Source organism: Alligator mississippiensis, chromosome 9 (genome assembly GCF_030867095.1).
Source record: "Alligator mississippiensis isolate rAllMis1 chromosome 9, rAllMis1, whole genome shotgun sequence".
Lineage (NCBI taxonomy): Eukaryota > Metazoa > Chordata > Crocodylia > Alligatoridae > Alligator > Alligator mississippiensis.
The window spans coordinates 70,454,481-70,478,410 of NC_081832.1; the positions used below are offsets into that span (position 1 = coordinate 70,454,481).

A 23,930-nucleotide genomic window follows, 5' to 3' on the forward strand; every position below is an offset into this window, starting at 1 on the left:
CTTTTCTTTTATATATATATCTATATACTGTATCTCTATATCTATCTTTTCGTGTGTGTGTGTGTATAAAAAAGAAAAGCTAAGCTTTTCACATTCCCGAAGTGTAGACTTTAAGAACAATGCCAAAAATCATGGGCATAGGCAACAACATATGAGCTGGAACGGGGCCGTTTTCACGAACGTAGAAGATCACCGTTGTAGAAAATAAGTGGTTGGACCAGAAGCAGCCCACGTGAAACACAACATGAAGGAATAGTTTGTTGATTAAAATTTGGGTCAAGTTCAGCTCTTTTTGGTGCTCGATTCCTCTTTCCTTCCGCTTTCTCCTTCCAGGGCCGGCCACGTTGTCGGCACGCGTCCCTCTGGGATGGAGGCCGCATCAAGCCTTGTCGTTTTTGCCGTGGGAACCGTGGCAGGTGAAAAGAGAGGTTTCGCGCCCTGGCATCACTCATCAACAAAGGAAAACATTTCTCCTGTGGCTCTGGCTGTGATGTAGGCCATTGACTTGGCCATAAGCGTGACCAGGCGTCAGAGGCCTGGGTCTTAGCTGGAGTCCCTGCTTTGCCCCTGCCCAGTGGTTCCAGTCCCAGCTGCAGGCAGGCAGTCTCCTTCCTCCCCTCTCCCTAGCACGCAGGACCCTGGGGCTGCTGGGCCGCGTCCCCTTTAAGAGCCAAGCCCCGGGGCCGCTCCGGCCCCGCCCACTGCCGCAGAGTGCCTGGGCCCGGAAGTGCCACGTGTACGGAGTGCGCCTGCGCGGCGCCAGGGTTCCTTCCGGTGTACCCCCCTCCCTCTCTTCTCTCCCGCCCTCCGGCACTCGGCGCTGGGGCCGGGAGCAGCGGGAGCCATGGCCCAGCCCGGCCGAGCCCACGGCGCCGGGCAGCAGGCCTACAGCAACGGTGAGGCGGCGGCGCTCGGGCCCGCGGGGCTGGGGTTGGTTCCCCTGGCGGGGCAGGCGCTGGGCTGAGCTCGGGGGAGGCCGCGTGGCCTGGGGGCGGTGCCAGGCGTTGGGAGACCCCCGGGCTGGGCTTGCCTGAGGGGGGGCAGCGCTTCAAGGGGTGGGGGGGGAAGGGCAGCAGTGCCCCGGGGAGGGGGGGGTTCATGGCTCCCCACTTCCTGTCTAAAAGGCAGCTCCCAAATTCACGGGAGCCTCCCCAAGCCCTGCTCCGCGCCCCCCCCCACGAAACCTCTCATGTTTTGTGTCCCGAGACATCACGTCCCTAGCGGCCCCCGCGCCGAGGAGGGCTTAGACAGTGCCTGAGTGGCTCAGGCCCGCGGTCCCCCCCGCCCAGGCGGGTCCAAAGTACTGCACCAGTCAGTAGTCAAGATGGGACCCTCTCATTTGCAAGCTGCTGATGATCACCGACTTTATTTGACGGATATTCCCCCAGCGCTCATCGTTTCGGTTTGCTTCGGGCAACCCGTCCAATGTCATCAGCCACCGGTGGCGTTTACTTGAATACGATTTGTCGCTAGGGTCGTATAGCCACGCTTCTAACAAAAAGCGTAGTTTCATGTTTTAATGTTACTTTCTGAAAGGCCCTAAAATAGGAAGCTGCTTTTCTGGTGTATTTTTTTTAACAGTCTCTGTTTCTGGTCTTTGGCCTCTACTTGGCCTCTAGCGTTTTCTTCTCTGGAAGCTGCTTTCACGCGACCGACTTAGGGGAAACGCCGATGCAGAGTGAGTCATGGGTTTGATTAAGAGCAGCTGGGTGCTGGTCGGCGGCTTTTCGTTGGTTAAAATCTCAGCAGTCGGTCATACACGGAGGCGCTGGCCCTTTGGAATCGAGTGTACATGTGGCACTGTGATGATTGCTTGCAGGGGGAGGATCTGGAAAGCAAAGTCTGCTCAAGTGTAGCGTGATCTTGGGTTTATGCAAAAGTAGCGTTCTTCCCCACAAGGAGCAGAGTAACCTGGGAGAGCCTGGTCTGTTTGGAGAGATGGGCGTCACGTATCTTAAGATGAGAGGTGAGGACTTCTCAGGGTGAGATCTTTTATTGGACCAGCTATGTAGTTGTCAAACTTTATCCTGCCTATGTAGTTGGTCCGATAAAAGATCTCACCCTGAGAAATCTTTGCCCCTTGCGTAATTTCTGGACCATTGTGGCTACAAAATCACTCTTGCGCTACCACATCTTAAGACAAGAGAGATGTTGCAACTGGTGGTACAGGCCAAGTTAAAACCGTCCTTATCTTAAACCGGAAGAGAAAAATCAAGCAAGAAAAGCCTTTGCTCTTTCTCTTTAATTCTCATGTAAATAAAAAGGGGATGCATTTGGTGCAAGTGTTTCATAGTTACACATGAAAGCTGATGTCTCTTAAGTTTTTCCTTTCTTATAGACTTGGATCTTGGCTGTTCGAGTTGCACCTTCTTCCTACCTCTTCATGAACCAGATCTGTTTTGTTACTTTTTTAATATCACTGTCAGAGTTGACGCTTGACAAACAACTGTTGAACATTTCTCTAGTGCTAAGCGTGTATTTAAGTGCCTAATAGGGTCTCTGTTCTGAAGAGCTTGCCATTTAAATAGAGGATCAGTAGACGAAGAGTAGAGGAGTGCCAGCTAGCAGAGAGTGTGGTGTGGCTTTTGTACTGACATTGCTTGGAATAGGAATGTGCTTAGAGGGCACAGGGTACCTGTCCTAAGGAAATATTTGAAGAAAGCAGTTGGCTATTTGTGTGTTAGGCAATTAAAAGGAAATAAAGGCAGCTATGCAAATACTTGAATTGCTTTAGTTTTACTGAGGTAGGTACTGAAGATAGCACTTTGGTCACTGTTACTTAGATGTAGGAAATGTAGCATTGGTAGGAACAATTACTATTTAAGCACTGGCAGCGTTCTCACTGTTTTTAAAACATGCATGGAAAAAGAAGCCTTACAAATTTTCTTTTTTTTCTGCTTCTGTTACTATGCTCCAGTGTGCATAATGGTTTGAGTAGTTCATGAAGGAAGCTGGCAAGTAACTCTGTTCATGTTCATAGTATTCATGTTCACTATTTCTGCTTCCTGACAACTTCTTGCACCCCGGTGCTTCAGCAGGTAGCTTACTGGACTTTACGCCATAAATGGTTACAGCAGCACTGCATTGCTCTTTTCTAAACTACTTTTCTAAACTATGTTGGGTTGGGTTAGTAACTCTTGATACTTCAGACAATTGGACAGGGCTTTTCTCAGAGTAAAGTCAGGTAGGCAGATAAGACTGACATTGATTTGCTTGTGTGGTTGTATGGGGAATATAGAGATGAATATTTGTAAGGAAATGTTAATACATTCATTAGCTTTGCCTGTAAGTGTCCTGCTGTGATCACAGCAACCCAAAATCATGAGAAGTTTCAGAAGTATTTGTGTTTTCTGTTCAGTCCACCAGGTGCTGTCTGGCACCAGATCTAGCTGCACAAATTCTATCTTTAGGTACTTAAGCGTTTCTCATGTTAGTGATCTGAGGGGGGTCAGCTTTCGAATGCATGTATCCTCACAGGCAGACAAGGTTCCTTGTGTGAATTTGATATCTTTTATTAGACCAACCCAAATAGTTGGAGAATAGTCATTAAGCAAGCTTTCGAGTTCAGAAACCCTTCATGAGGCTAAGGAAGTTTCGGCAGTTGGTGTGTGCTCTTCGTCACAGCACTTCTGTGTTATCCCTGCTGTACTGCACTGCTTCGGTTTCAGTGCTGTACAAGTCACTTGCCCAAGGTCAGACAGGAAGCCTGGTGGAGCAGGGAGTAGAGCTTGGGTGCTGGAAGAGCTATGCTAGCACCCTAATCCTTGGACTCTTGTCCTTTATTTTCTTGCCAGGAAATGCCCTTTGTTTCTATCCCAGTACTCCATATTGTTATGCAGTACTGTAGTTTGTAAGAGACTCTCAGTCGTGAGTGCGTTTACTGTTGGTTTTTTTGTTTTTTTACTCTATACATCAATGGTTCTCAACTTTTATGAACTCAAGGAGCCCCTCGAACAATACCAGCTTTTAGTTTTGACTCATTTCTTGACTGTGGAAAAATAATAGAGCAGTATTTCTGTTGCAAAAAACTCATAAAGACCACAACAGGTCTGAATGTGTTTGATAGTATGGATGCTCTTTTAAAGTCTCTGCATTATTTGTAGGCGTTTGCATAACTAACAGTTGCATAATGCCTCTAAAAGGATCTCATGGAAACCCAGGGTACCTTGGGACCCTGGCTGAGAATCACTGGTGTATGTGGCTCACTCTTTTCCTTCCTTCTTTCCTTCCTGGCAGGGGAAAAAGCAGTGTTTCTCCATCTGAGTACAGAAGGCATGCAGGTAGTCACAGCAAGGCAAGGATATCTAAAAATTAGTCCTTTGCCACAGCAGAATGGCAAATTTGGAGGGATTTGGGGAAAATGCCATATTTCAGTTGTATAAGCTGAGTCCACAAGGCTCTGTCATTTTAAGTTGTCAGTGGACTTCACTGGTCTGGCTTATGTTTGATTCACATTTTTCAAGGTTATTTTTGCAACCAGAACTGACCATGTATGTATGTGTGTGTATATGTATGTATGTATGTATGTAATGTTATATATCCCCTAAATGTCTTTCTCCTAAATGAAGTTAACAGTGTGGAATTTACAGCATCCAGTGAACTAGTCCTCTGATTCTGCTTGGGCACCTGGGTACAGCCAGAATACATACAACAAAGTATATATGTTTTATTTTTCGGCCAAAATGGTCTCTTAATGTTTCAGCTGAAAATAATTTATATAACTCTAGCATGCACAATGCTGCAGTTGGGCTAAAGTCGGAGTGCCACCTACAAGTGCAGTAAATGAACTGCGTCATTTTAAATGTACGCTTTATGGGTTTCTTGTTTTTTGGGGTTTTTTTGGCACTGGTTCTGCTTCTGTCTGTACAAGGCCATTTAACTTCTGCAACACACTATATTCATAGATTTAAAACCACAAGTTTTCAAAGAAGTTTGCAAGTTAATTATTTAGATATTGTAGTTCTAGATATTGGGGGACTGTGTTAAAGGTGGATACTGAAATAGGCTACTGGCTTGTGTCTGCTGTGAGGAAGTGTACAGCCAACCCTGGGAAGGCAAATGGGGTGCAACTGTAGTTAACCATTAGCAAACTTGGGGATGGAGAACTGGGTAAAATCATACGTGGAGGATAAGAAAACTGGCATCTGGTCCATATTATGCAGACAGGGGAGAGTGAGGTTACCAGAACAAAAAAACTTTGCTGGTATATTTAGTTAAGATGCAGGTATCCTAGTAATCTGTGGCCTGAAGTTGAATACTGTCTTGATAGGGGAAGTGTTAGGGTAGATGGGCTACCATAACTAGGTTCTTCAATGCTTTGTAATGTTTTACCCGTTTCTGTTTCAAGTGATTAACAAATTCAGTATAATCTTTAACAATATTTTATTTTGTAACTTCTTTCTCAGGAGAGCATTTAAGAGTATGGATAGCTGCAAGTTGTTCAGAATCTCTGGTTTGGATAAAATCTTCTTACGAGTGGCTGTGGACCTCTAGGCTCTACTTATTGTAAATTCCAAGGTTCAAAAATTCCTTGTTCTCATAGGGTTGAAAAGAACGACTGTCCAGTGATGTTCTTTTTCAAACCCATTCACAAGCAGCCAGAGGTAGGGTTCATCACCAAGGACCACAGAATAAATCGGGAGTTGATAGGCTAAATTGTTTTTCATGGTTGACAAAATGGTCAAAATGAACAATTTAATTTGTAAGTGCAGCTCTTTCCAGCTGCTGTGTTTCAAATGCCTTCTGAACTGTTGAAATAATCTGCCACCTGGATTTGGTGCTCCTGGGGATAGTCAACACTGGGCTGCTTACACACATCTAGTTACAGTCCTCACTACAGATACAATGAGGGTGCTTTGATTATGTCTTTCTTCTCAGAAATCATTTGTGGTTTGATGTGGTGGGTGATCTTTGACCGATTTTGTTTGAGCATCTGAACTAGTTTTGTGGGTTTGTTTTTTCTTTCTCTTGAAACCATGAAACATTTCAACAGCTGCTTTCATCAGTCAGAAATGACGTGGTACAGTGTCTTTGTGAAAACTGAATTCCTTCCTCTAGAAATCTTGCCTCTATTGTGTGATGGTGTAAAGCTCGAGAATACTTGAAGCTGAGGAAAATGTATTGTTAGGTACATAAACCTCTCCCTGATCAATGCTGCAAAACACGTACAGCCATTTTATTTTTATTTTATTTACAGTATTCTTAGTGAATGTTGCTCATAAGATACAGCTGCAGAAAGAGATTTCCTACAGCAATTTATGGAGTTGTGTAGTTTTCTTTTATAAAGATACAATTAATTTTAAAACAAATGGATTTCAAATGTCAGTTAATGTAGCAAATAAACCCAGAGGAGAACACTGTGTGTTACAGTAATCTTGGGAGTTCATTGTTTTTAAAAAAACAATACAAAACAGTTACTTTGAAAATCTTTTAATTGCTGTTCATAACCATATATTTGTTTAGCTCTAAAATACAGATTTGGGGAGTCACTTGGGTCAGAGAGAAACAAATGTGAAGCACATCGTAAGTTATTTATGGTTAATCTTTGCCCCTTGTTAAGAAATTGTTTGGTTAACACAGGGGTTCTCAAACTGATACTGCGGCTGAATGCTCGATGGCAGTGGCGGGGGCGGAGAGCTCGCATGCGGCAGCTGCCACCACCATCCACCACTCTGTGTTGTCACCGCGTGCTGCTTCCCTGTGCTGCTGCACGTACCCCCTGGGAAGTTTGTGGCCCCCTTTTAAGTTGCCTGGGTGGTTGCAACCCACAGTTTGAGAAGGCCTGGGTTAACTGCAAACACTGTGCTGGCCAGGGGGAATTCGGTTTGTGGAGGAATTACTGATGCTAAAACCTTCCTAATTTTTTTTGCATTAAAATCACAGTTTTACAACTTAAGTTTAACAACATCAGAGAGAGACTTTTCAGGTTTTCGCTTCCTCTTTTTATTCAATTTTTTCACCTCCTGCTGCAGTCATTGACGAATTTGTCACCTCAAATTTTTTAAAGATTTGTTACCTTAGTTATAACTGTTTTGTTATATTATCCTATGCGTTTCCTGCATTTTCCTCATGTTTGTGGCTACTGTAATATCTGCAGATACTACAATGTGGGGACATTTATCAGATTTTCAAGCATTTGAATGTTGTGGTTTTTATGTTTTGAAAAGAAGATCTTTGTTGACCCAGGGACTGACTCAGTACTTAAAGGTAGGGTATCAGTATAAGTCATGGAAGAATTGAGGATATTTGGCCATTTCTGTGCATCCTGTCGCTAAGGGTACTTCAGAGGAATTAGGAAACATTGAATTGTTCATGATTTTCCTTTTTAACTGCAACAGTGAGATTCCAGTTCAGTGCCTTCTGAACTTATTTACTTGAAACATTTTTTACAAGACTTGGAGGATTGACAGTTTTATTATGTTTTATAAAAGCAGTGCTTGCTTTAAAAATGCTGTATAGTTACTGCTTTAAATGGACACATGAAATATTATGGTTTTGTGTGTGTTTAGAATGGCACAATGTGATCAAGAGCTGCCAGTAGAACTTCTGAGGAAGTGTTAATTGTTTCTGGACAAATAGTCACAAAGACTTTTGAGATGTAATCTTCAGCGTATTTGGATCAGTGAAAAAGATCTCATTTGGAGAAGCATCCTGTCTGACTTCAGGGTGATGATAATTAGTGTCTGTGACACCTATTGTGCCTAACCTAGCTTTTCAGTGATGTTTTTTCAAAGCTCTAAAAATTGTGTAATTATTTATTCTGCTTAAAATACAGGAAACTGATAATGCTCTGGGGATATAAATTCTCAAAGGAGTTAAATGATCTTTCTGTTCCAGTGAATCCAGATCAGCTTGGCTGTATCAGCAGGCCTTGCCTATATTAAACATCTGGTGGGAGGCAGTATCTCCCAGTGTTAAAGTGCCATAGCATGCGTGCCGTGCTCAGGAACTGTGCTGCCAGAGCAGGAAGGCACCAACTGCTGAAGGCACTATGGCAGCCAGGGAAAGATGTAGGTGGGTCTGCTCCTGCTTCGGCCAGGTATTGGTATAGAAGCCTTGCTCCACTTGGCAGAGATGAAGTAATTCTGCCGGCAGAAATGAGGTTTTGCAACAGAGGAACTTTTGAGTGCGAGCTGCCGTCTTGCTAGCCGAGCTTTGTTTTGTAGACTAGGCCTCCAGTTCTTTTAAAATACCTTCAAGGAGCATGTTGGCAAAGTGGAGAGAGTCCAGAGGAAAGTAACAAGATGAAAGAACTGGGATTATTTAGCAGAGAAGATTGATGGGTATGTGAGGAGTTTTCAGATAAAATAATGGTTTTCATAAGGACAGTGTTGATGAATTGTTCTCTGGATCCACAAGAGACAGGACAAGAAGTAAAGGGTTTAAATTGCAGCTGGGGAGATTGAGGTTAGATGCACAAAGTTCCTAACTATGATGAGTTAAGTTCTGAAACAGATTATCTAGAGCGGTTGTGTAACCTTAGTCATGAAATTCTACGGCGCAGGTTAGACAGCATGTGTCTGGGATAATCCCGACAGGGATGACTCTCTCTTGCGCAGGGGGTTGGACTGGATGCACCTTCTAGCCATATTTTCCCATGATCCTAAGTAATTTTCCTCAGTAAATGGCACGCTAGCACTACGGTGAGGTTTGTTTCTTTTGCTGAAATGGTCTATTCAAAGTTTCATATTGCATGTGATCTTAAGAGTTATGTTGATTCTCCCTTTAACTAAAGTGGAGGGAAGAAGTTAATCACCAAAGCTGCTTGCACATGTTAAGGGGGGGAAAAGAAAAAGCTGCACTTTAAACTTGGCGTGCTCCTGAGTCCAGCACATGCCCAGAAGAGGCATTGTGTCAGTTGGATCCAGCATGTCCAATATCTATATAGACTGGGCACTTTAGGGGGGCTTTTTTTGGTGCTTTTATCTAATAGCTGATTGAATCAGCTATTAGTTTAAAGCTCCAAAAAGCCCTGCTGAAGCACCCAACTTATGCAAATGCTGCAGAGCTGGGTTGAAGTAGTGCATTGCTTCCTCTGGTAAAGCATTCTGGTTTTGTTTCTGTTTTTTTTTTAATGTGTGCAAGCAGCCCAAGTGAAAATAAACTGACAAGCAGAAACAGGCTTTTCTTATCTGCCATCTACTGTTGGTTTCTTCATTCTTGTTCATTGGCCAGTTGTGTGGGAGAATGTGGGTCTTTCATTCAATCTGCTCTTGTCTTTGGATCTCTGATGTGGGTGCGCCCCAGGTGCTAGAGAAAAGCTTATTGGTGAGCTTCAATCTGGAGTGTGATACCTTTTAAAAAAGGTTCAAGGGATCTGCAAGGCTGTCATAAAAATACTCATTCAAAAGTCTAGTGCAGCGGTTCTCAACCTTTTTAGACTTGAGGCACCCCTTGGAAACTGCCAGCTCTTATGTTTCACTCAGTTTTTGACCACAGAAACATCACAGAGAAATTCTTTTAGAGCTCACAAAGACCACGACAGGTCAGAATGTTTTTAACACTATGGCTTTCTATTTGAAATATATGGGTTTATTTTGTAACTCTTGCTTGTATACCAGACAGTGCTAATGTTGTGTGGCACCCTTGCAAAGGTCTCAAGGCACCCCAGGGTGCTGTGCACCCCAGCTGAGAATCAGGGTGCCCAACCTTTTTTGCTCTTTGGGTTGGATGGACAGCACTTGGTCCAGCTGGTGGGGCCTGTTTGGCACATGGGGATGCAAGGAGGAGCCCGATCAGGTGGTGTGGGGGTGGGGAGCAGCTCAGCTCTGATCCAGCTGTGATGGGGAAGGGAATTTGGCAGCGAGAAAGGGTAGCAGTATTATTTGTCACTGCTTCGCCACCACCAAATTTCCCAATCCATAGGGAGTCCCGTGGGCTGAATGCCATAGCTCCATGGGCTGAATTTGGCCTGTGGCTCAGAAGTTGAGCACTCCTGGCCTAGCGTATTAGGAGCAACTGATTATCAAGTAAGCATCTGTTGAAATCCTACGTTGCTAGTGATCTATACAATGGCCTGTAGCAGCAAACTTCTGAGGGAGAAGTATGTTGTATTACTGGTACTGGGAATTTCTCTTCAGGCATCTGAAGAGACTGACTCTTTGTAGTTTTGTCTTTTAGGTCCTGTTCAAAACCCATTGATGCATTCATCACACGTGTCAGATGGCCAGAGATATAACTCTCCAGGATTGTACTCGCATCCGATACCAACAAAGCCTCCCCTGCATCCTTCTCCTGGACAGTATAATTATGGTGGTTCCCAGAATGTTTCTCAATTAAGTAATTATCAGGGACCTGGCCAGACTCTTAACAGAGCACCTGTAGGACCTATTTCTGCGGCACCTTTGCAACATACAGGTTCTTCTCCCCAAATGCCACCTCCATCACAAAAGTCAGCTGCCATATCATCTGCTGGTAGCTTCCTTCCTGGAACTAACCCCCCAGCACTTTCAAACTGGCAGTATGGGCAGACTACTGTGAGTCAGCCAGCTGGGTCTCAAACAAGCCATTTTGCTCACGTAACAGGAGCAGCACCAACCCAGCCATCAGCGTCATCACCATCATCTTTGGGAAATACAAATCCTCCAACAAGCTATCAGTATGCAGCTTCTCCTGGAGTTCCCCCACTTCCAAACAGCTACATGAAACCAGGTGAGATTAATATATAACTGTAATGACTCTTAAACAATAATGTGTTGGTACTGAGTTTCTATGTCTGCTTTTAAAGAGGTTATTTATTATTCACTGTTCCTGTTTATAATTCCGTTCTGGTTGTGGGATTGTGGTGCTGGACCAGGTATTCTGGAGAACCATGCTCATCAATCCCTGGGAAAACTTGCATGGATGCCAGTGAAAGTTCCATGTATGGAGCACACATTTAATTTTGTTGGGGTTTTTTTTTGAACTGCTGAAGTATTTACTGTCTGTTGGCCTTGCTGTCAATGCTTTGCTAAAGCATGTAGGCGCATGGCTGTTTGTAAACTTTTATTTTTGTTCTGAATAGCTCTTTGAACATTCACACTTACATTATGGAGCTCAAAAAGTTGGTCTGAGACTGTAATCCCATGACAACGGTGGTGTGTTTATAAAGCTGAAAAGTGTACTTAGAATTCCAGTTAATCGTTTAATACAGCCCATTCTAAACAAGGCCCTCAGTGGGAAGTTGCAGACTGAACTCTCTGCGCTTACTATGAAGAAAAAGCCGCACAGTTTTCTGTGTCACTGATATACAGAAACCTGGTGTGTGGGTGTTACATGTAAAAGCTTGCGTTGGCATTGTTGATGCTACAAATCAGATACGTGCCTAGCTAAACATAAATGATCTGTTCAGGCAGGAACAGTGCATCTCGGGGAGATACCATTGAGCACAGCATGGATGTCAAAACACGTATTAGCACATACAGTTTTTATAAGACTGTGCATCAGGCAGTTTTCAACCTAATTCCTTGTGTTCTCCAGTGAGCGGTAAACATTTAATACTTCTTCGGCAATATTTCCTTTACTGATTCGTTGAGGGCACTATCAGTTTTATAGCATGCCACAAATTCAGTCTTCAGCTGTTTTGATAAAGCAAGTTAAGTACTGTATCTGGAATAATAAGACTCCATTCCCAATTTCTAACTTCCCATCCAACATGAAGTGGCCTTCATGTTGTTGAATGGAAAGTTTATTTACCATAAAATTTTAGAGTTTTTGCTCCAGGTCAAGCTACTCACTAATATCTAGAAAAGTGACAGGTAGTTAGCCGTATTAGTTTAGTCTGATAGATGTATGTACTTCATGGGTCTCATTTAATTAGTCTGTAAATATATATTTATATACGTGTGTGTTCATGAGAGAGCACAAGCTTTTGTGAACCCATGTTCACTAGGAGTGCACCGATAAAGATTTTTTGGGCCAATTAACAATGGCTGATGATTAATGATCCATATCGATTGATACCGATCTGATTGCCGATACGGAGCCAGGCAGCTTGGAGAGCAGCGTCTAGCTGGTAAGTCTGTTGGTGAGGGGAGGGGGAAGAGAGATGGGCCAGCCCTGGCCTAATCCCCCCACTCTGGGAAGAACCCAGCCCCAGTGGCAGCCTGCCTTCACTCCTTGCACAGATTGGGGGGCATAAGGCTTCCTCAGAGATATGAGTAGTGGCAGGATCTGTGCCTCCCAGACGAGCCACAGGGCTCTGTCCCATGCCTTGCCCCAGCTGGGCAGTGCCTGTGCCTACCTCAGCCCCACTCCCTGCCTCACCATGGGGGGCCTCGATCTGTGTGTCGTTCCTCTCCCCTTACAACAGACTTACTAGCCAGGCTGTGGTTTCCAAGCCGCTGGGCTGGCCCCATGCAGGCTGTGGCTGTGTGCATGCACACAGCATTTATCAACAACTTTATCGTCCATATCGGCCAATAAAAGCTGATTGCCGATAATGTCAATTTTCTTTTCATCGGTGCTGATACGATACGGACCAGTGTATCGGTGCACCTCTAATGTTTGTTTCATCAGATGCTGTCTGAAGTGAATTTGCATTCACAAAAACTTGTGCTCTTATAAATCTTATCTAGATAGATCGTACCTAGTGTCATAAGAGGCACAAAATTTGCTGTAAAAGTGATACATTTTTTCAGTAACATGTTGCTCTAGTACAGATCCTTTGTGCTATCTCATACAGAAGTGACCAAGTTTTGTAGTATAAAGCAGCTGCCTTTTAACTAGTTTGTGAGCACATTACAGAGGCTTCTTTCACAGTTTGTTCACTGTCTTTGTCAGGTTTCCTGTACCCAATTCAAATAAATCTCTCCTTTTTTTGATTATCAAGCGCTCTCCTGTCGAGCATATGTCCCTGTTAATAGAAGCTGCACGTTTTGCTACTTGAAAAATTATTGTGACCTGAAACAACTGGAATGTTAAAGCAGATACTTCCTTGTGAATGACATTTAAACTTGGCTTGGCTGATGTATTGGAGTGTTAACTCCTCCTAAAAGTTCACAGCTAATTGCTTAGCTGTTTTCAGAATGTGACCTTTAGGTTATAAGAGTCCATGAATATATTTTTTTGTGGTTCTTGGTGGGGAGCAAAAATTAAGACGTCTGTTTAGAAATGCTAGTAAATTGTGAGAGAATCTATGTGCAGTTGCAGAATACAAATGAATGACTGAAAGAGTCAGAGCTATAATACAATAATTTTTCCTGAATTTTCTTGTATTTATTTTTAAAAAATAGTAGTGTATTGAGTATTAACTTTGTATAATTGAGCTTATTGCCTAGGTGGGTGGGGGGAGGTGAACTGAAGCAAATGCCAGATTTGGGTGGGGAAAATTTAACATTAGCAATCTCAGGTCATGGCGTAGATAAAGAAACAAAATAGTAATCTTTACTATGGATAACAACAATACAGTTGATAGGTCAATTGTATGGATTGATTGTTTGCTGCTGATACCACAGCGGGTGTAATTGCAAGACTGTAGATTAAGTAAGCAAGTATAGATAACTTGACACAATTTTTTAAAGTTATTTGATCACACTCCACCTAATGTCATGTAGCTAAAATAATTAGTGAACAACAGAATGCTGTTACTTTTAGTAGAAGGCAGCGTGCTGCCAGGCCAGGGTGGAGACCCGATATGGTGACATTGGCACGAGATTTCTGGAAACGGTGTTCATTTTCAAATTTAACTAGTTTGTATGTGCTCAGTGGTCTCCCTCTGAAATTGGGGGCGTTGGGAGAGAAAATGCTCTTAGAATAACTCTAAGGCTAGAGTAAAACATTGGGGTGGGGAAGGCAACTGAATACGTGATTTGTTTTTTTTTAACTTTCCACCAAATAACCATGAAATAGAAAGTCTGTCATTGGCTTTCCCTTTCTTAACCACAGCAAAATGGTGTGGCATCTTCCTACATCAGAAGTGTGTGAAGTTCTGACTACTTGATGGAGACTTGATAGAACTGTCTTATTGCTGAAGTCGAGTTTGAGTGATGCTTATCTTTTGCTCACAATCATCAAGATTAAGATCCTCAATGGAAATAAATCATGGAGCCCTAAAGGCCCACTATTTAGGGAACAGGAGAAGAATAGGCCAACAACTATGAAACTATATATTTATTTTGGAGTTTTTGCAATTGGTGCGAGACTTTTCATTGAATAATGTTTACAGTTTGGCCTTTGCGGCTTTGTAACACAGTACATTTCCATAACTTCAGTTATTCCACAACTCATGAAAATGCATCTTTCTCCAGGATCTGCTCCTCCACCAGTGAACCAGCCTTTACCTTCGACATACCCTCCTGCTAGACCTCCCCTAGGACCCCCTCCGTCTGGAGGGCCACCCTTAGGAAGACCTACTGCAGCCATGACAAGCCCACCTAACAGCTCTGTGTCCCAGGCTCTGCTAAATTCAGCTACAAACCAGGAAGGTAAGGATCTGTCAACTGTCTGTTGTGTATTTTTTTAAATAAATAATTGGACCTGTAAAGCGAAATTCTAGAAAGAACTTTGTAAACAGAAACTTTGAGGTGCTGGACAAGGCTTCCTCCCCATGATTTTACTAAAAATAGTCATCGCTCTTCACATTACAAAAGACACTAAAATCCTGTGAATGTGTTCATCACCAATACTTTCCGAACAAAGGTGGTGAAAGCAGTTTCACCTTCCTCAGTTTTCATTTAATTTATGTTTCTAGTTGAAAGAAGTCAATAAAATATCTTCCAGATACTAATTTCCCATTAGAAGAACAAGCTTATTCCAGATGTTGTATTTATCAGGTGTTGCAACTTGCCTATTAGTATACTGTCCTGCAATTTAAATAACAAAATGAAATGACATTAATGTGTTACATATTTCCCTAGAAAGAGTAAGGAAATTGTGAGAGAGGAGATGATATACCTTTTTGCCTGCAACGGCAAATAGAAGTTATTAACTGAGTGGTCAAAATAACCCTTTGTAAATGATTTAGACATGACTGAGTCCTTGATTGTTATTATTCACTCTTGCAGTTCTCCCAATGAAAATAGTATATTGCTTTTATCACTATCAATAATTGTTTGGTTTTGCTAGTGCGATTAGAATAAGAGCTTTTTATATACATCCTGATGTTGTTTCTTTCAGCATTCGATAGAAACTGCCATGTACAGGACTCTTTCATGGGGGAACCTGAGTTACATTAACACCATACCAAATTTAATAGCTCTATGTTTTGTTTCACTTTTCTATGAAGCTTGAAACATGTACTTCACTTCCTTCCAGTACCTGAAGGTGGTTAAGTGACATGCTATTGATAAATATGTGCCACCTGTCAAGGCCTGGGCATATCCAAGGAACATGGCAGTACTGACCCTTACTAGCTCTTACCCCCATGGCTAACACACAAGTATGCCATTGTGTCTAAGCACTCATCATGGCTCTATATGGACAGACTTACTGTGTTCATGTTCATTTTAGAGATGGCCATGTGGTAATGGCACTGATTATTGTTTTTGAATCCAGTAGTTTACTTGGTGTGAAACCAAAATCCGCAAAATTGATTGTCTTCATTTATGCTAGCTGGATGGCACTGTACTATAAAGGTAGCTTTTTCCAGGGAATCCTGATGCCAGCTGAGAACTTCTAATTTTGAATATCTAAAAAGGATATTCCAAAGCACCTGTGTTGATATCCTTGTTTCCAACCAGCGGAGTAGTGGCAGCAGTTTCTTTGCCTTGACAAAGTTGCTTTTACCATGATATTCCAAACTCAGCACACAGTAAAGCTAATTTATTCCCTAATAAAAAGCATTTGAAAAGAGGACTCTTGGTACTTAGTATCACACTAAAGTCCGGGGTATTCTGCCATCTCAAAATTAGCCCCAGAATGCTTTCTTCTTAGGATGTGGTGCTCAGATGTCTGATCACCAACGTTTTGGTGGCATGAAGCACTGACTTATTCTCTATATTAGCTTGGAGTAATGAGGTCTTCAGATGCTCCCTTCCTTTTCCACTCTTTTCCATAGTCTTGACCATCACTTATTCTTGAGCAGTTCATGGATGTTGGAGATGCTGAGCTGATGTCAGTAACACTCAGTCTATAGAGCGGGATGGAGGGAGAGGTTTTCTTCTAGCAGAAGTAAATCGTTACTATTGAGTGAGAGCTTTTTCTTAAGTATTTCCAAGTTGAGTGTCTAAGCCTCAGTGGGCTTTCCAAAAATAACACCAAACATGCAAAACCTCTCTCTGGCATAGAGGAGCAATCTGACATCTTGCTGCACTGCATAGCAAGGTGGCATCTTTGCAGAGCTAACCTAATATCCAAAATCTGTTCAGATAATCACCACCACCCAGAGCGCATTGATCAGATATGCTCAGTTCCATCAAGGTCTGCAGGGGGTAAACTGAACTTCCAACTGTGCATTTAAATAATCCAATGCTCAACTTGTGCACAAGTGAAGATGTAAATGCAAAGCCATGTTAACTGCAAGTTTCAACCAAAATATTCAGTTTAGTGAAAAGAGGTTAATTATTTTTGGGGGGAGGGGAGGGACTTTTATAGCTTCTAACAGACATTACTTATTATGATGCAATTTCCCAAAATAACTTCTCAAAGATATAGTATTCCTTTAAACAGATTAAATTTGTTTCTTAACATCTGATTCCTTAGTATTATGTTTACCCAAATCCGAGATGACTCTGAATCTAAAACAACCTCCAAATAATTAAACTCTATATATGGAACATTTGATACATTTGTTATAATTTTCCATGTATAGAATCTAAATATTGGAGGGTCACCTTGAATATGTTGTTCCCTCCCCCTCTGTCCCCCCCTCCCCTTGTCCCCCCCCATGCAGCTGGGAGTTAGGCAGTAGGGATTGGGATTCAAGTAGCCTGCCCTCCACCCTCACACCTGTCCGGCTGCCTTTGGGCTCCTGCTCACTCACCTTCTTACCTTTGCTTTGGCAGCCTCCAGCCAGCCCAGGGCACGAAGCACATTTTTGTTTCAGCCCCAGCCTGGCCCAGTAACAGTGCATCAGCTATTACCAAGGTGGGGGAAAGTGGCAGTGGGGCAGACAACAGCTGTGCCTCTGACCAGAGGTTGGGGCTGGAGCAAGAGCTGCAGCAGCTGCCTATTCCCCCTGCCTGCCTGCCCCCCCCAACCATCCACTCAACCACTTTATACTCAAATCCAAGATGTGGGATTTTTTCCTTTCCCCCCAAGTTAAATGGGATTGAAAACTTCATCTTGGATTCAAGTAAATATGGCATCTTAAGGTAAAGATAGACCTCTCAGTTCAGTGTGTTTGACACATGTTTATGTAATGGGTGCAGGGAATCTAGAACTGGAAAGCATTTTTGCCTTAAAGTAGGTTAGAGTCATGAAGTTTTAGCAGAAGCTTTAACACTAAGTAGCTTTGTTCCTCAAGCAGCTACCCCTTGGCATCTGACTGAACCTAACAGGAGCACTGTATGAAGTGAAAAATTGTACACTTGATTTCTCATGTTTGCTATTTATCGATCAAGGCAGTTTTGCCAGCTGAAGTTTTGTATTGGTTCTGGACTTCAGGCCTGAAGGTTTAACGTTCTCAAACTTTTTCTCTTTCCCCATTAAAAGCAATGTTGGGTGGAATTTGTTTTATTTTCTTAAATCCTTCCAATATTAAAATTAGTTTACCTCTTCTTCATAAATATAGAAACAACTTTCTTGTTTTGTGTTTATCTCGTTATGGCTGTCCCAGGACTTGTTTCTCTCATTCCTTATGTGAGTTCTGGGGTTTACTTTCTGAGGGATTCCCAGCAGGGTTGCTGACTTAAGGGATTCAGTGGTTCGAACAGAGAAATGACTCCAGTGCCAGAACTGAGATTACCACTTTCTTTCTACTGTGCATGACTTCCAAGGTGATTCATAAGGATTTTTTCTATTTCGTTAGGTGATCTGCTTTCACTCTGTGTACGTGTGTGTATATATGTGTGTGGCAGGGGTGGGAATTAAGCATTAGAATTTTTTTTCCAGAGAGAAATGTTCTCCAACTGGTCACAGTTGTATTAAAATCAGTGTGTGATGTTAAACTTCCAATAAGTAACAGCAGCTCTGTTTCTGAACTTAAGCCCTCATTTTTCAATGGTTTTTGTAGGTGATGCCACATCAGCTACCGGTGATGGATCTTTGGTCCAAAATAGTTATGATGCAATAGAAGGGGGAGGCTTCATGGGTAAGATATTCTAATTAGATATTTTTAATCTTGAGGAATTTAAATTTTGAAAAGCACTTTCAAAGGGAGGTGGCTGTGTCTTCCCTTGAGAAATGTAAGCCTTACTCAAAGTATTTTGAAGAAAGCAATATAATATTTGAAGCATGATTCTTTTTATTCTTTAAATAGTGTAGCACATGAAAAACTTGGATGGAAAAGTAGAGCAATCTTACCAGTATTTTTCAATAGCTATCTGATCAGAATGGGCATTTTTACATGTGTTCCATGCAGGGGGGAGGGGGCTTTAATCGGAGCCGCTCTAATTAAAGTGCATGCAGCGTCTCGTGTATCAGTGTCCTCATGCTTCAAAACGGCAGTGGGGGGCACTTTAACTAAAACTCATCAGCTGCTCTGGTACATGAGACGTGGAGGCTGGCTGGAGTGTGCTAGCTGGCATGCTCCAGCAGACTCAATAAATCAAGTTTGCTCCAATGTGCTGTAATTGCAGCACTTCAGAGCAGCTTCCGGTCATGTCTACAGGCACCCAACATTGACATAATAGCACGTCAGCTGGTGTCTTGTGGTTTTTTGTTTGTTTTTTTTAATGTATTGATCTAATTGGATATCTTGGACAAATTAATTTAAATATTACAATTTTCTTCACCTCTAGCAAGCACGCATCCTTCTCCTGCTTCCCAGAATCTTAAAATGGGTAGGAGTGTCGGGTATTCTTATCCCAGCTTGCCACCAGGCTACCAAAATACTTCACCTGGAGTGCCAGGAATGCAGCCCCCACCCATGCAATATCCAGATGGGCCGCAGTCATTCCATCAGGTAAGTCATTTCTGCCATTCTTGCCTCTTGCTATAGACCCTGTCATCTCAACTGATCTGTGCGGGTAGACTGCTGCTTTGTAGACCTAATTAGGATCCGTGTGTGTACCAGGGTCTGACTGCAGTTCAGTTTGCAGGTTTGAGGCCTGAACGTGTGCATGTTGAGATCTCAGGCCTGGACGGGAAGAAATTCTGTTTCATATCTTGATGTGCAACAGCAACAGGGGAAGCAAGCTGACAGCTTTTCAATTAGACTCGCTTGGATTGATCAAAGGAAAGAAACCACTGCCAAAATATTTTTTTTCCCAGCTGCATGGAACATGTTTTATTTCTTCCATTCACTGATTTTCCCCAACCTGCTATTGCCATCCATTGTTCTTCATATTTCAATTTTTTTCTCCAAATGTTTGAAATGGAACAGAACTCCATCTCTTGCTGCAGCTGAGTTTCTCTCCTGCCTGCTTGTCTTCCAGATCTCCTTTGTTTTGGACTTCACTAATCTGCATAGAGTTAGTGGTCCAGTTTTAATTACCACTTGGCCCTGTTCGTCCAATATATGTACGTGCAGGAGGCATTAGAATACAAGTAATTTAGATTAGAAATTGTGCTAGAGCCATTTTGCCTCTCTTTAAAATGTTGTGCTCACATATATCCTTGTTTCTCAGCTTTTATAGTAATGTGTTTAAATAAGACACACTGCTAGGAACTCCTGTACTCTGCAACGTGTTAGACCCAACCTACACAGCAAGGGTCCCTCAGTGTAGGTGGTGGGGTTATATTGCATTATACAGTGTCAGTCGCGGTAACTTGGTAGGCTATGTGGCTTCTAACTTACAGTGGTAGAAAGGGTATGAAGCAATGTGAGTGAGGCCTAAAGTGAAACATGACTGCTAGGATTCCTACAGCCGCAGAAATGCAATGTAGGAAATGTACTCCTAGGAATGGGGTCTTAAGAGCTGAGTGATTAGGAAGGACCCACCCAACAATACTTCATACCTGCTAGGGATAGAAGTCCTGCTGTGGCAAGAATGGTATTCCAGCCCAGACAGGATACCTGGAAATGCCACCTTCTTCCTCAGCTGCCCATAGAGCCGCCTCCTACTTCTGGGTGTATGAACTGAATATCTATAGAGTGGCAGGAAGGAGGTCAGTTTAGTAGTTTTATATAGCAGATAGTTAAATATGGAGGGTAAACTTCATGATTGTTTGTGCCTTGGTAACTTCATCCCTGGGGCTTGCTTACTGTCAGAAAAATAAACTCTGCTATTTCGTTCTTGTTCCACTTCCCTGTATTTATGTTCCAAGGACTCCTAGGTAGCACCCCAGATTTGTTCTCTGTGCTATAATATTTAGGTTGCTGTTTAATAATTGACCAGACCAAATTTAAGCGCCAAAATATCGAAAACATTGCAGTATTAGATCCAAGTAACGTCGTCTTCATAAAATGAAGGGGAAGTATTTTGCTTGCTTTGCAAACTGATTGATTTAGATGCATCATCCGGACAAGCTTAATCAACTTCTGAATTATTTTATTTTTTTTTTTTTACTTAGCCTGCCTTGGGCACAAATCACCTGGCTGCATCTATGGGTAGCTTAAGTCTGCAACCAGAAGGAGTAAGACTTGTCAATCTTCTTCAGGAAAGGAATATTCTTCCCACAGCCCCTTTGCAGGCTCCTATTCCAAACTTGCATGAAGACATCCAGAAACTCAACTGTAATCCAGAGTAAGGTTTCTCATTAGCTGTCATTTTTCAAAATGAATGGAAATGTGAACATCTTTTTTATAAAACTCCTTAGTGCATAAAATCAACATAAAACTCTTCATGAGAAAATTTACTTTAGGTTTTTTGGTAGCTGTCAGGAACTATTTTAGTAGTAGTGTAATCTTTTTATTAAAATAAGGAAAGTGGACAGTAGCTTAAGCTAGATAGATGTGTGTGCGTGTAGAAAACAGACAAGGGTACAAAACTTTAACTGATCCAGTTGCCTCCCAGTTATCAGTATTCTAGACTCATTCTTGTCCTAAAGCTATCCCTTTATTGCCTTTGTCATAATACAGCTACTTTAAAACAGCTGCTCTGCTGTTGAGTTGCTGTGAGGGTAAAATAGAAAACTCCATAGCTTTTACTGTTGTCAGAGAGAGAAAATGATGACAGACTAAATCAAGAGGAAGAAAGGTCCCTTTCTTGTCTTTAAAAAGAGAAAAAAGAACCTGCTGGGGATGCTGGAAGGTCTTACACATTACTTTCAAAATATAATTGTTTGTACAAAACACTGTTTTCTCAGGCCTCTTCTTCAGGAAGGGTTCGGAACGCAGGGTTTAAAAGTTCTCTCCATTTGTACTAGCTTTGTCAGAAAACTAAAAATAGATTTTATGGGATTAATTGGGTAACTTCACTACTTTAGTGACCTCATCTCCACTTGTAAAACAGCTAGAGGTACCCTTGACTGTAATCCTTTCTCTAGCACAGACAGCTGAAAATTTTCCTTGGCTAACTTTGGTACATGGACCAATTCAGTACTTACTAATCCCAGCGTAACTTGTAAACAACCATCAGTTCTTTCAAGTATGTAGTCCCTGCCTTTCTGAGGATAATGACTAGACGCTTACCTGCCAAGAGACATGGCTGTTAAAGTGATTTCCCAAAAACCAGCTGTAGCAGTAAACAGTAGAAAATGTGTATTTTCGTATGTGGCAAGTGGAGTTTCACCACAGGGGAACATGGGCAAAAGACTGTTATTTGTAAAGCTCTGATACATGTGATACAGAAACCTAAAGAAAGACAGAATTGGTTAGTTAATTGTTTATTTTAAAAGACAAAAAGTAATTGGTAGAATGGATCCCAGTCAGGTGTAAAGATAGAAATTCAGTCATTTAAATAAGGTACACCAAAAGATGTCTACTGATAGAAGACCTTAAATAGAAAGTTAAACAAAAATGGCCAGCGAGATTGTTACTACAATAATCTAATTGCAAGAACCATGATGGGTATTGCCAGATGCGCCTGTACAATTGTTCTTCAGTAACTGTAAAGATTTGTCATCGCTGTTGTAAAATTGACCTTGAAATCCTTTTCAGAAGATATAAGATACAAACTTGGAGCCATATTTTCAAAAGAGCTCGATGCCCCAAAGCACCACAGTCCTTAGAAGTTCTAGGGTGTCGAAGTCTTGTGAAAATGCAGCCTTTGCCGTCTAGGTGTAGTTTTGGGTTGCCTTCTGGTGGTTGAGGTTAACTTTTTAAAATACTTCACTAGTTTTCTTCTAACAGGTAGAACCACTGAACTATTTGGTTTTTTTTTTAAACAAGATTGTTCTTCAGGTCAGTTGGGATTCAGAATGTTACAATAAGCCTAGTTTTCACTTGCTCTGGAGCAAATTCTATTTAAGTCTTGAGTGATGTGGATATATACAAACTATACTGTAATACTGAAGAAAATTTAGGTACCTGAAAAGAGTGAAGGTGTAGTGAAGGTGGCATGGTGTTGGAGCAAGGGTATTTTATTTGGAGTATTTTATTTGGAAGTAGCAATTCACTGTCTTTAGTCTGAAAAGAAACTATAAAAGATGTAATGTACTAAAATTAAAATCACCATTTCATTCTCGCTGAATGCCTCTGAAAATAACCCTTTGTCCTTCCTGTAGGTTGTTCCGATGTACCCTGACTAACATTCCTCAAACTCAGGCCTTATTGAATAAAGCCAAACTTCCTTTGGGGCTCCTGCTTCATCCTTTCAAAGACTTGTCGGTATGATGAAACATTCAAAGTTTAAACACTGTTGTGTTAGTTGTACCTATACTAAAGTGCAAAATTCGATGACTAACTCTGTAAGAAATGGCCAGTGTTTCAGGTAGCTGTGGCCTGGGAAAATACAATTCTCCTTGGTAAATGAACAGTTTGACTGGCCAGTCACGTTGTCTCTATTCCACATGAGTTGCTCTTTAGTTGTGAAAGAAAGAAAGAATGAGGACCTGCATCCCAATGTTACGTGACCTATCCTCATCCATAAATTGTTTGAATCCCAGAGGGAGCACGGTACTCAAGCTGTAATTAAAGGCATTGTATTTTGTTATTGGTATGGCTTCAGTAGCTCTGTCTTACCACACAATCACAGCTATAGCCACTGATTTCCTATATTCAGACCATCTAAGCCCTACTTAACTAAGTTTGAAAGTCTGGGCTTGAATGTCCTCTGATACCCTTAAAGGTGTATTTTATAGATTCAGAGAAGTTCGGGGCTGGAAGGGACCTCATGAGATCATTGGGTCCAGCCCCCCTGCACTTGGGCAGGAAAGACTCAAGTGCCAGGGCCTGTTACTTTCACAGTTGAGTTTGAGTGTAATATCTGTTTCTGAAGCGCTGAATTTTGTCTTTCAAATGAATTAAAAACACAAAGCTGGACACTGCAAAAGGTTTGTAGTTGTTTTGACAAAGAGACATAAAATCAACCAGGTTAGTACCTGTATAAGGCCAGCCTTTCTAGGCATCAGTTTTAAGGGTGCCATGCTGATCAGTAGTATATTCTGGTTCCTAAATGAGCTTGCACCAAAACCGGCTAGCCCAGAAGCCCAGTAAAGCTAATATTGCTATCACAGATAATGTTGCAAGCACCTATCTTCTTGGTTTTTAAACAGAGTTTTTCTATTCCAGCAATTGCCTGTGGTCACCTCAAGTACAATAGTGAGATGCCGTTCCTGCCGAACATACATTAACCCCTTTGTGAGCTTTCTAGACCAAAGGAGATGGAAGTGCAACTTGTGTTACAGAGTGAATGATGGTAGGTTTTAAAACAGCTTGCATGCTTGAACATGTATTGCCTCAGAGGTACACTAATCCTGACCTTTTGCCGTCTGCTACTATACTGGTCTCCTGGGATAATACTAAGTGGTTGGGCTGCATAATATGGGCAGTCTTCCAGATCAAGAACTGGTCATACATACAGAGACCTGTT

General features: G+C 42.1%; 1 protein-coding gene across 1 annotated transcript in view; it reads left to right on the forward strand.

Moving 5' to 3' along the window:
• The first annotated feature begins 763 nt into the window (after window positions 1-763).
• SEC24A (SEC24 homolog A, COPII coat complex component) overlaps window positions 764-23,930 on the forward strand; it is a 42,783-nt gene continuing 19,616 nt past the window's right edge. Inside the window, exons 1-8 of the mRNA XM_006262167.4 lie at window positions 764-896; window positions 10,120-10,650; window positions 14,226-14,402; window positions 18,089-18,166; window positions 18,816-18,979; window positions 20,530-20,702; window positions 22,624-22,726; window positions 23,630-23,756. Coding sequence (XP_006262229.1) covers window positions 845-896; window positions 10,120-10,650; window positions 14,226-14,402; window positions 18,089-18,166; window positions 18,816-18,979; window positions 20,530-20,702; window positions 22,624-22,726; window positions 23,630-23,756 — 1,405 coding nt within the window. The 5' untranslated portion in view covers window positions 764-844. The remainder of the gene's footprint in view (window positions 897-10,119; window positions 10,651-14,225; window positions 14,403-18,088; window positions 18,167-18,815; window positions 18,980-20,529; window positions 20,703-22,623; window positions 22,727-23,629; window positions 23,757-23,930) is intronic.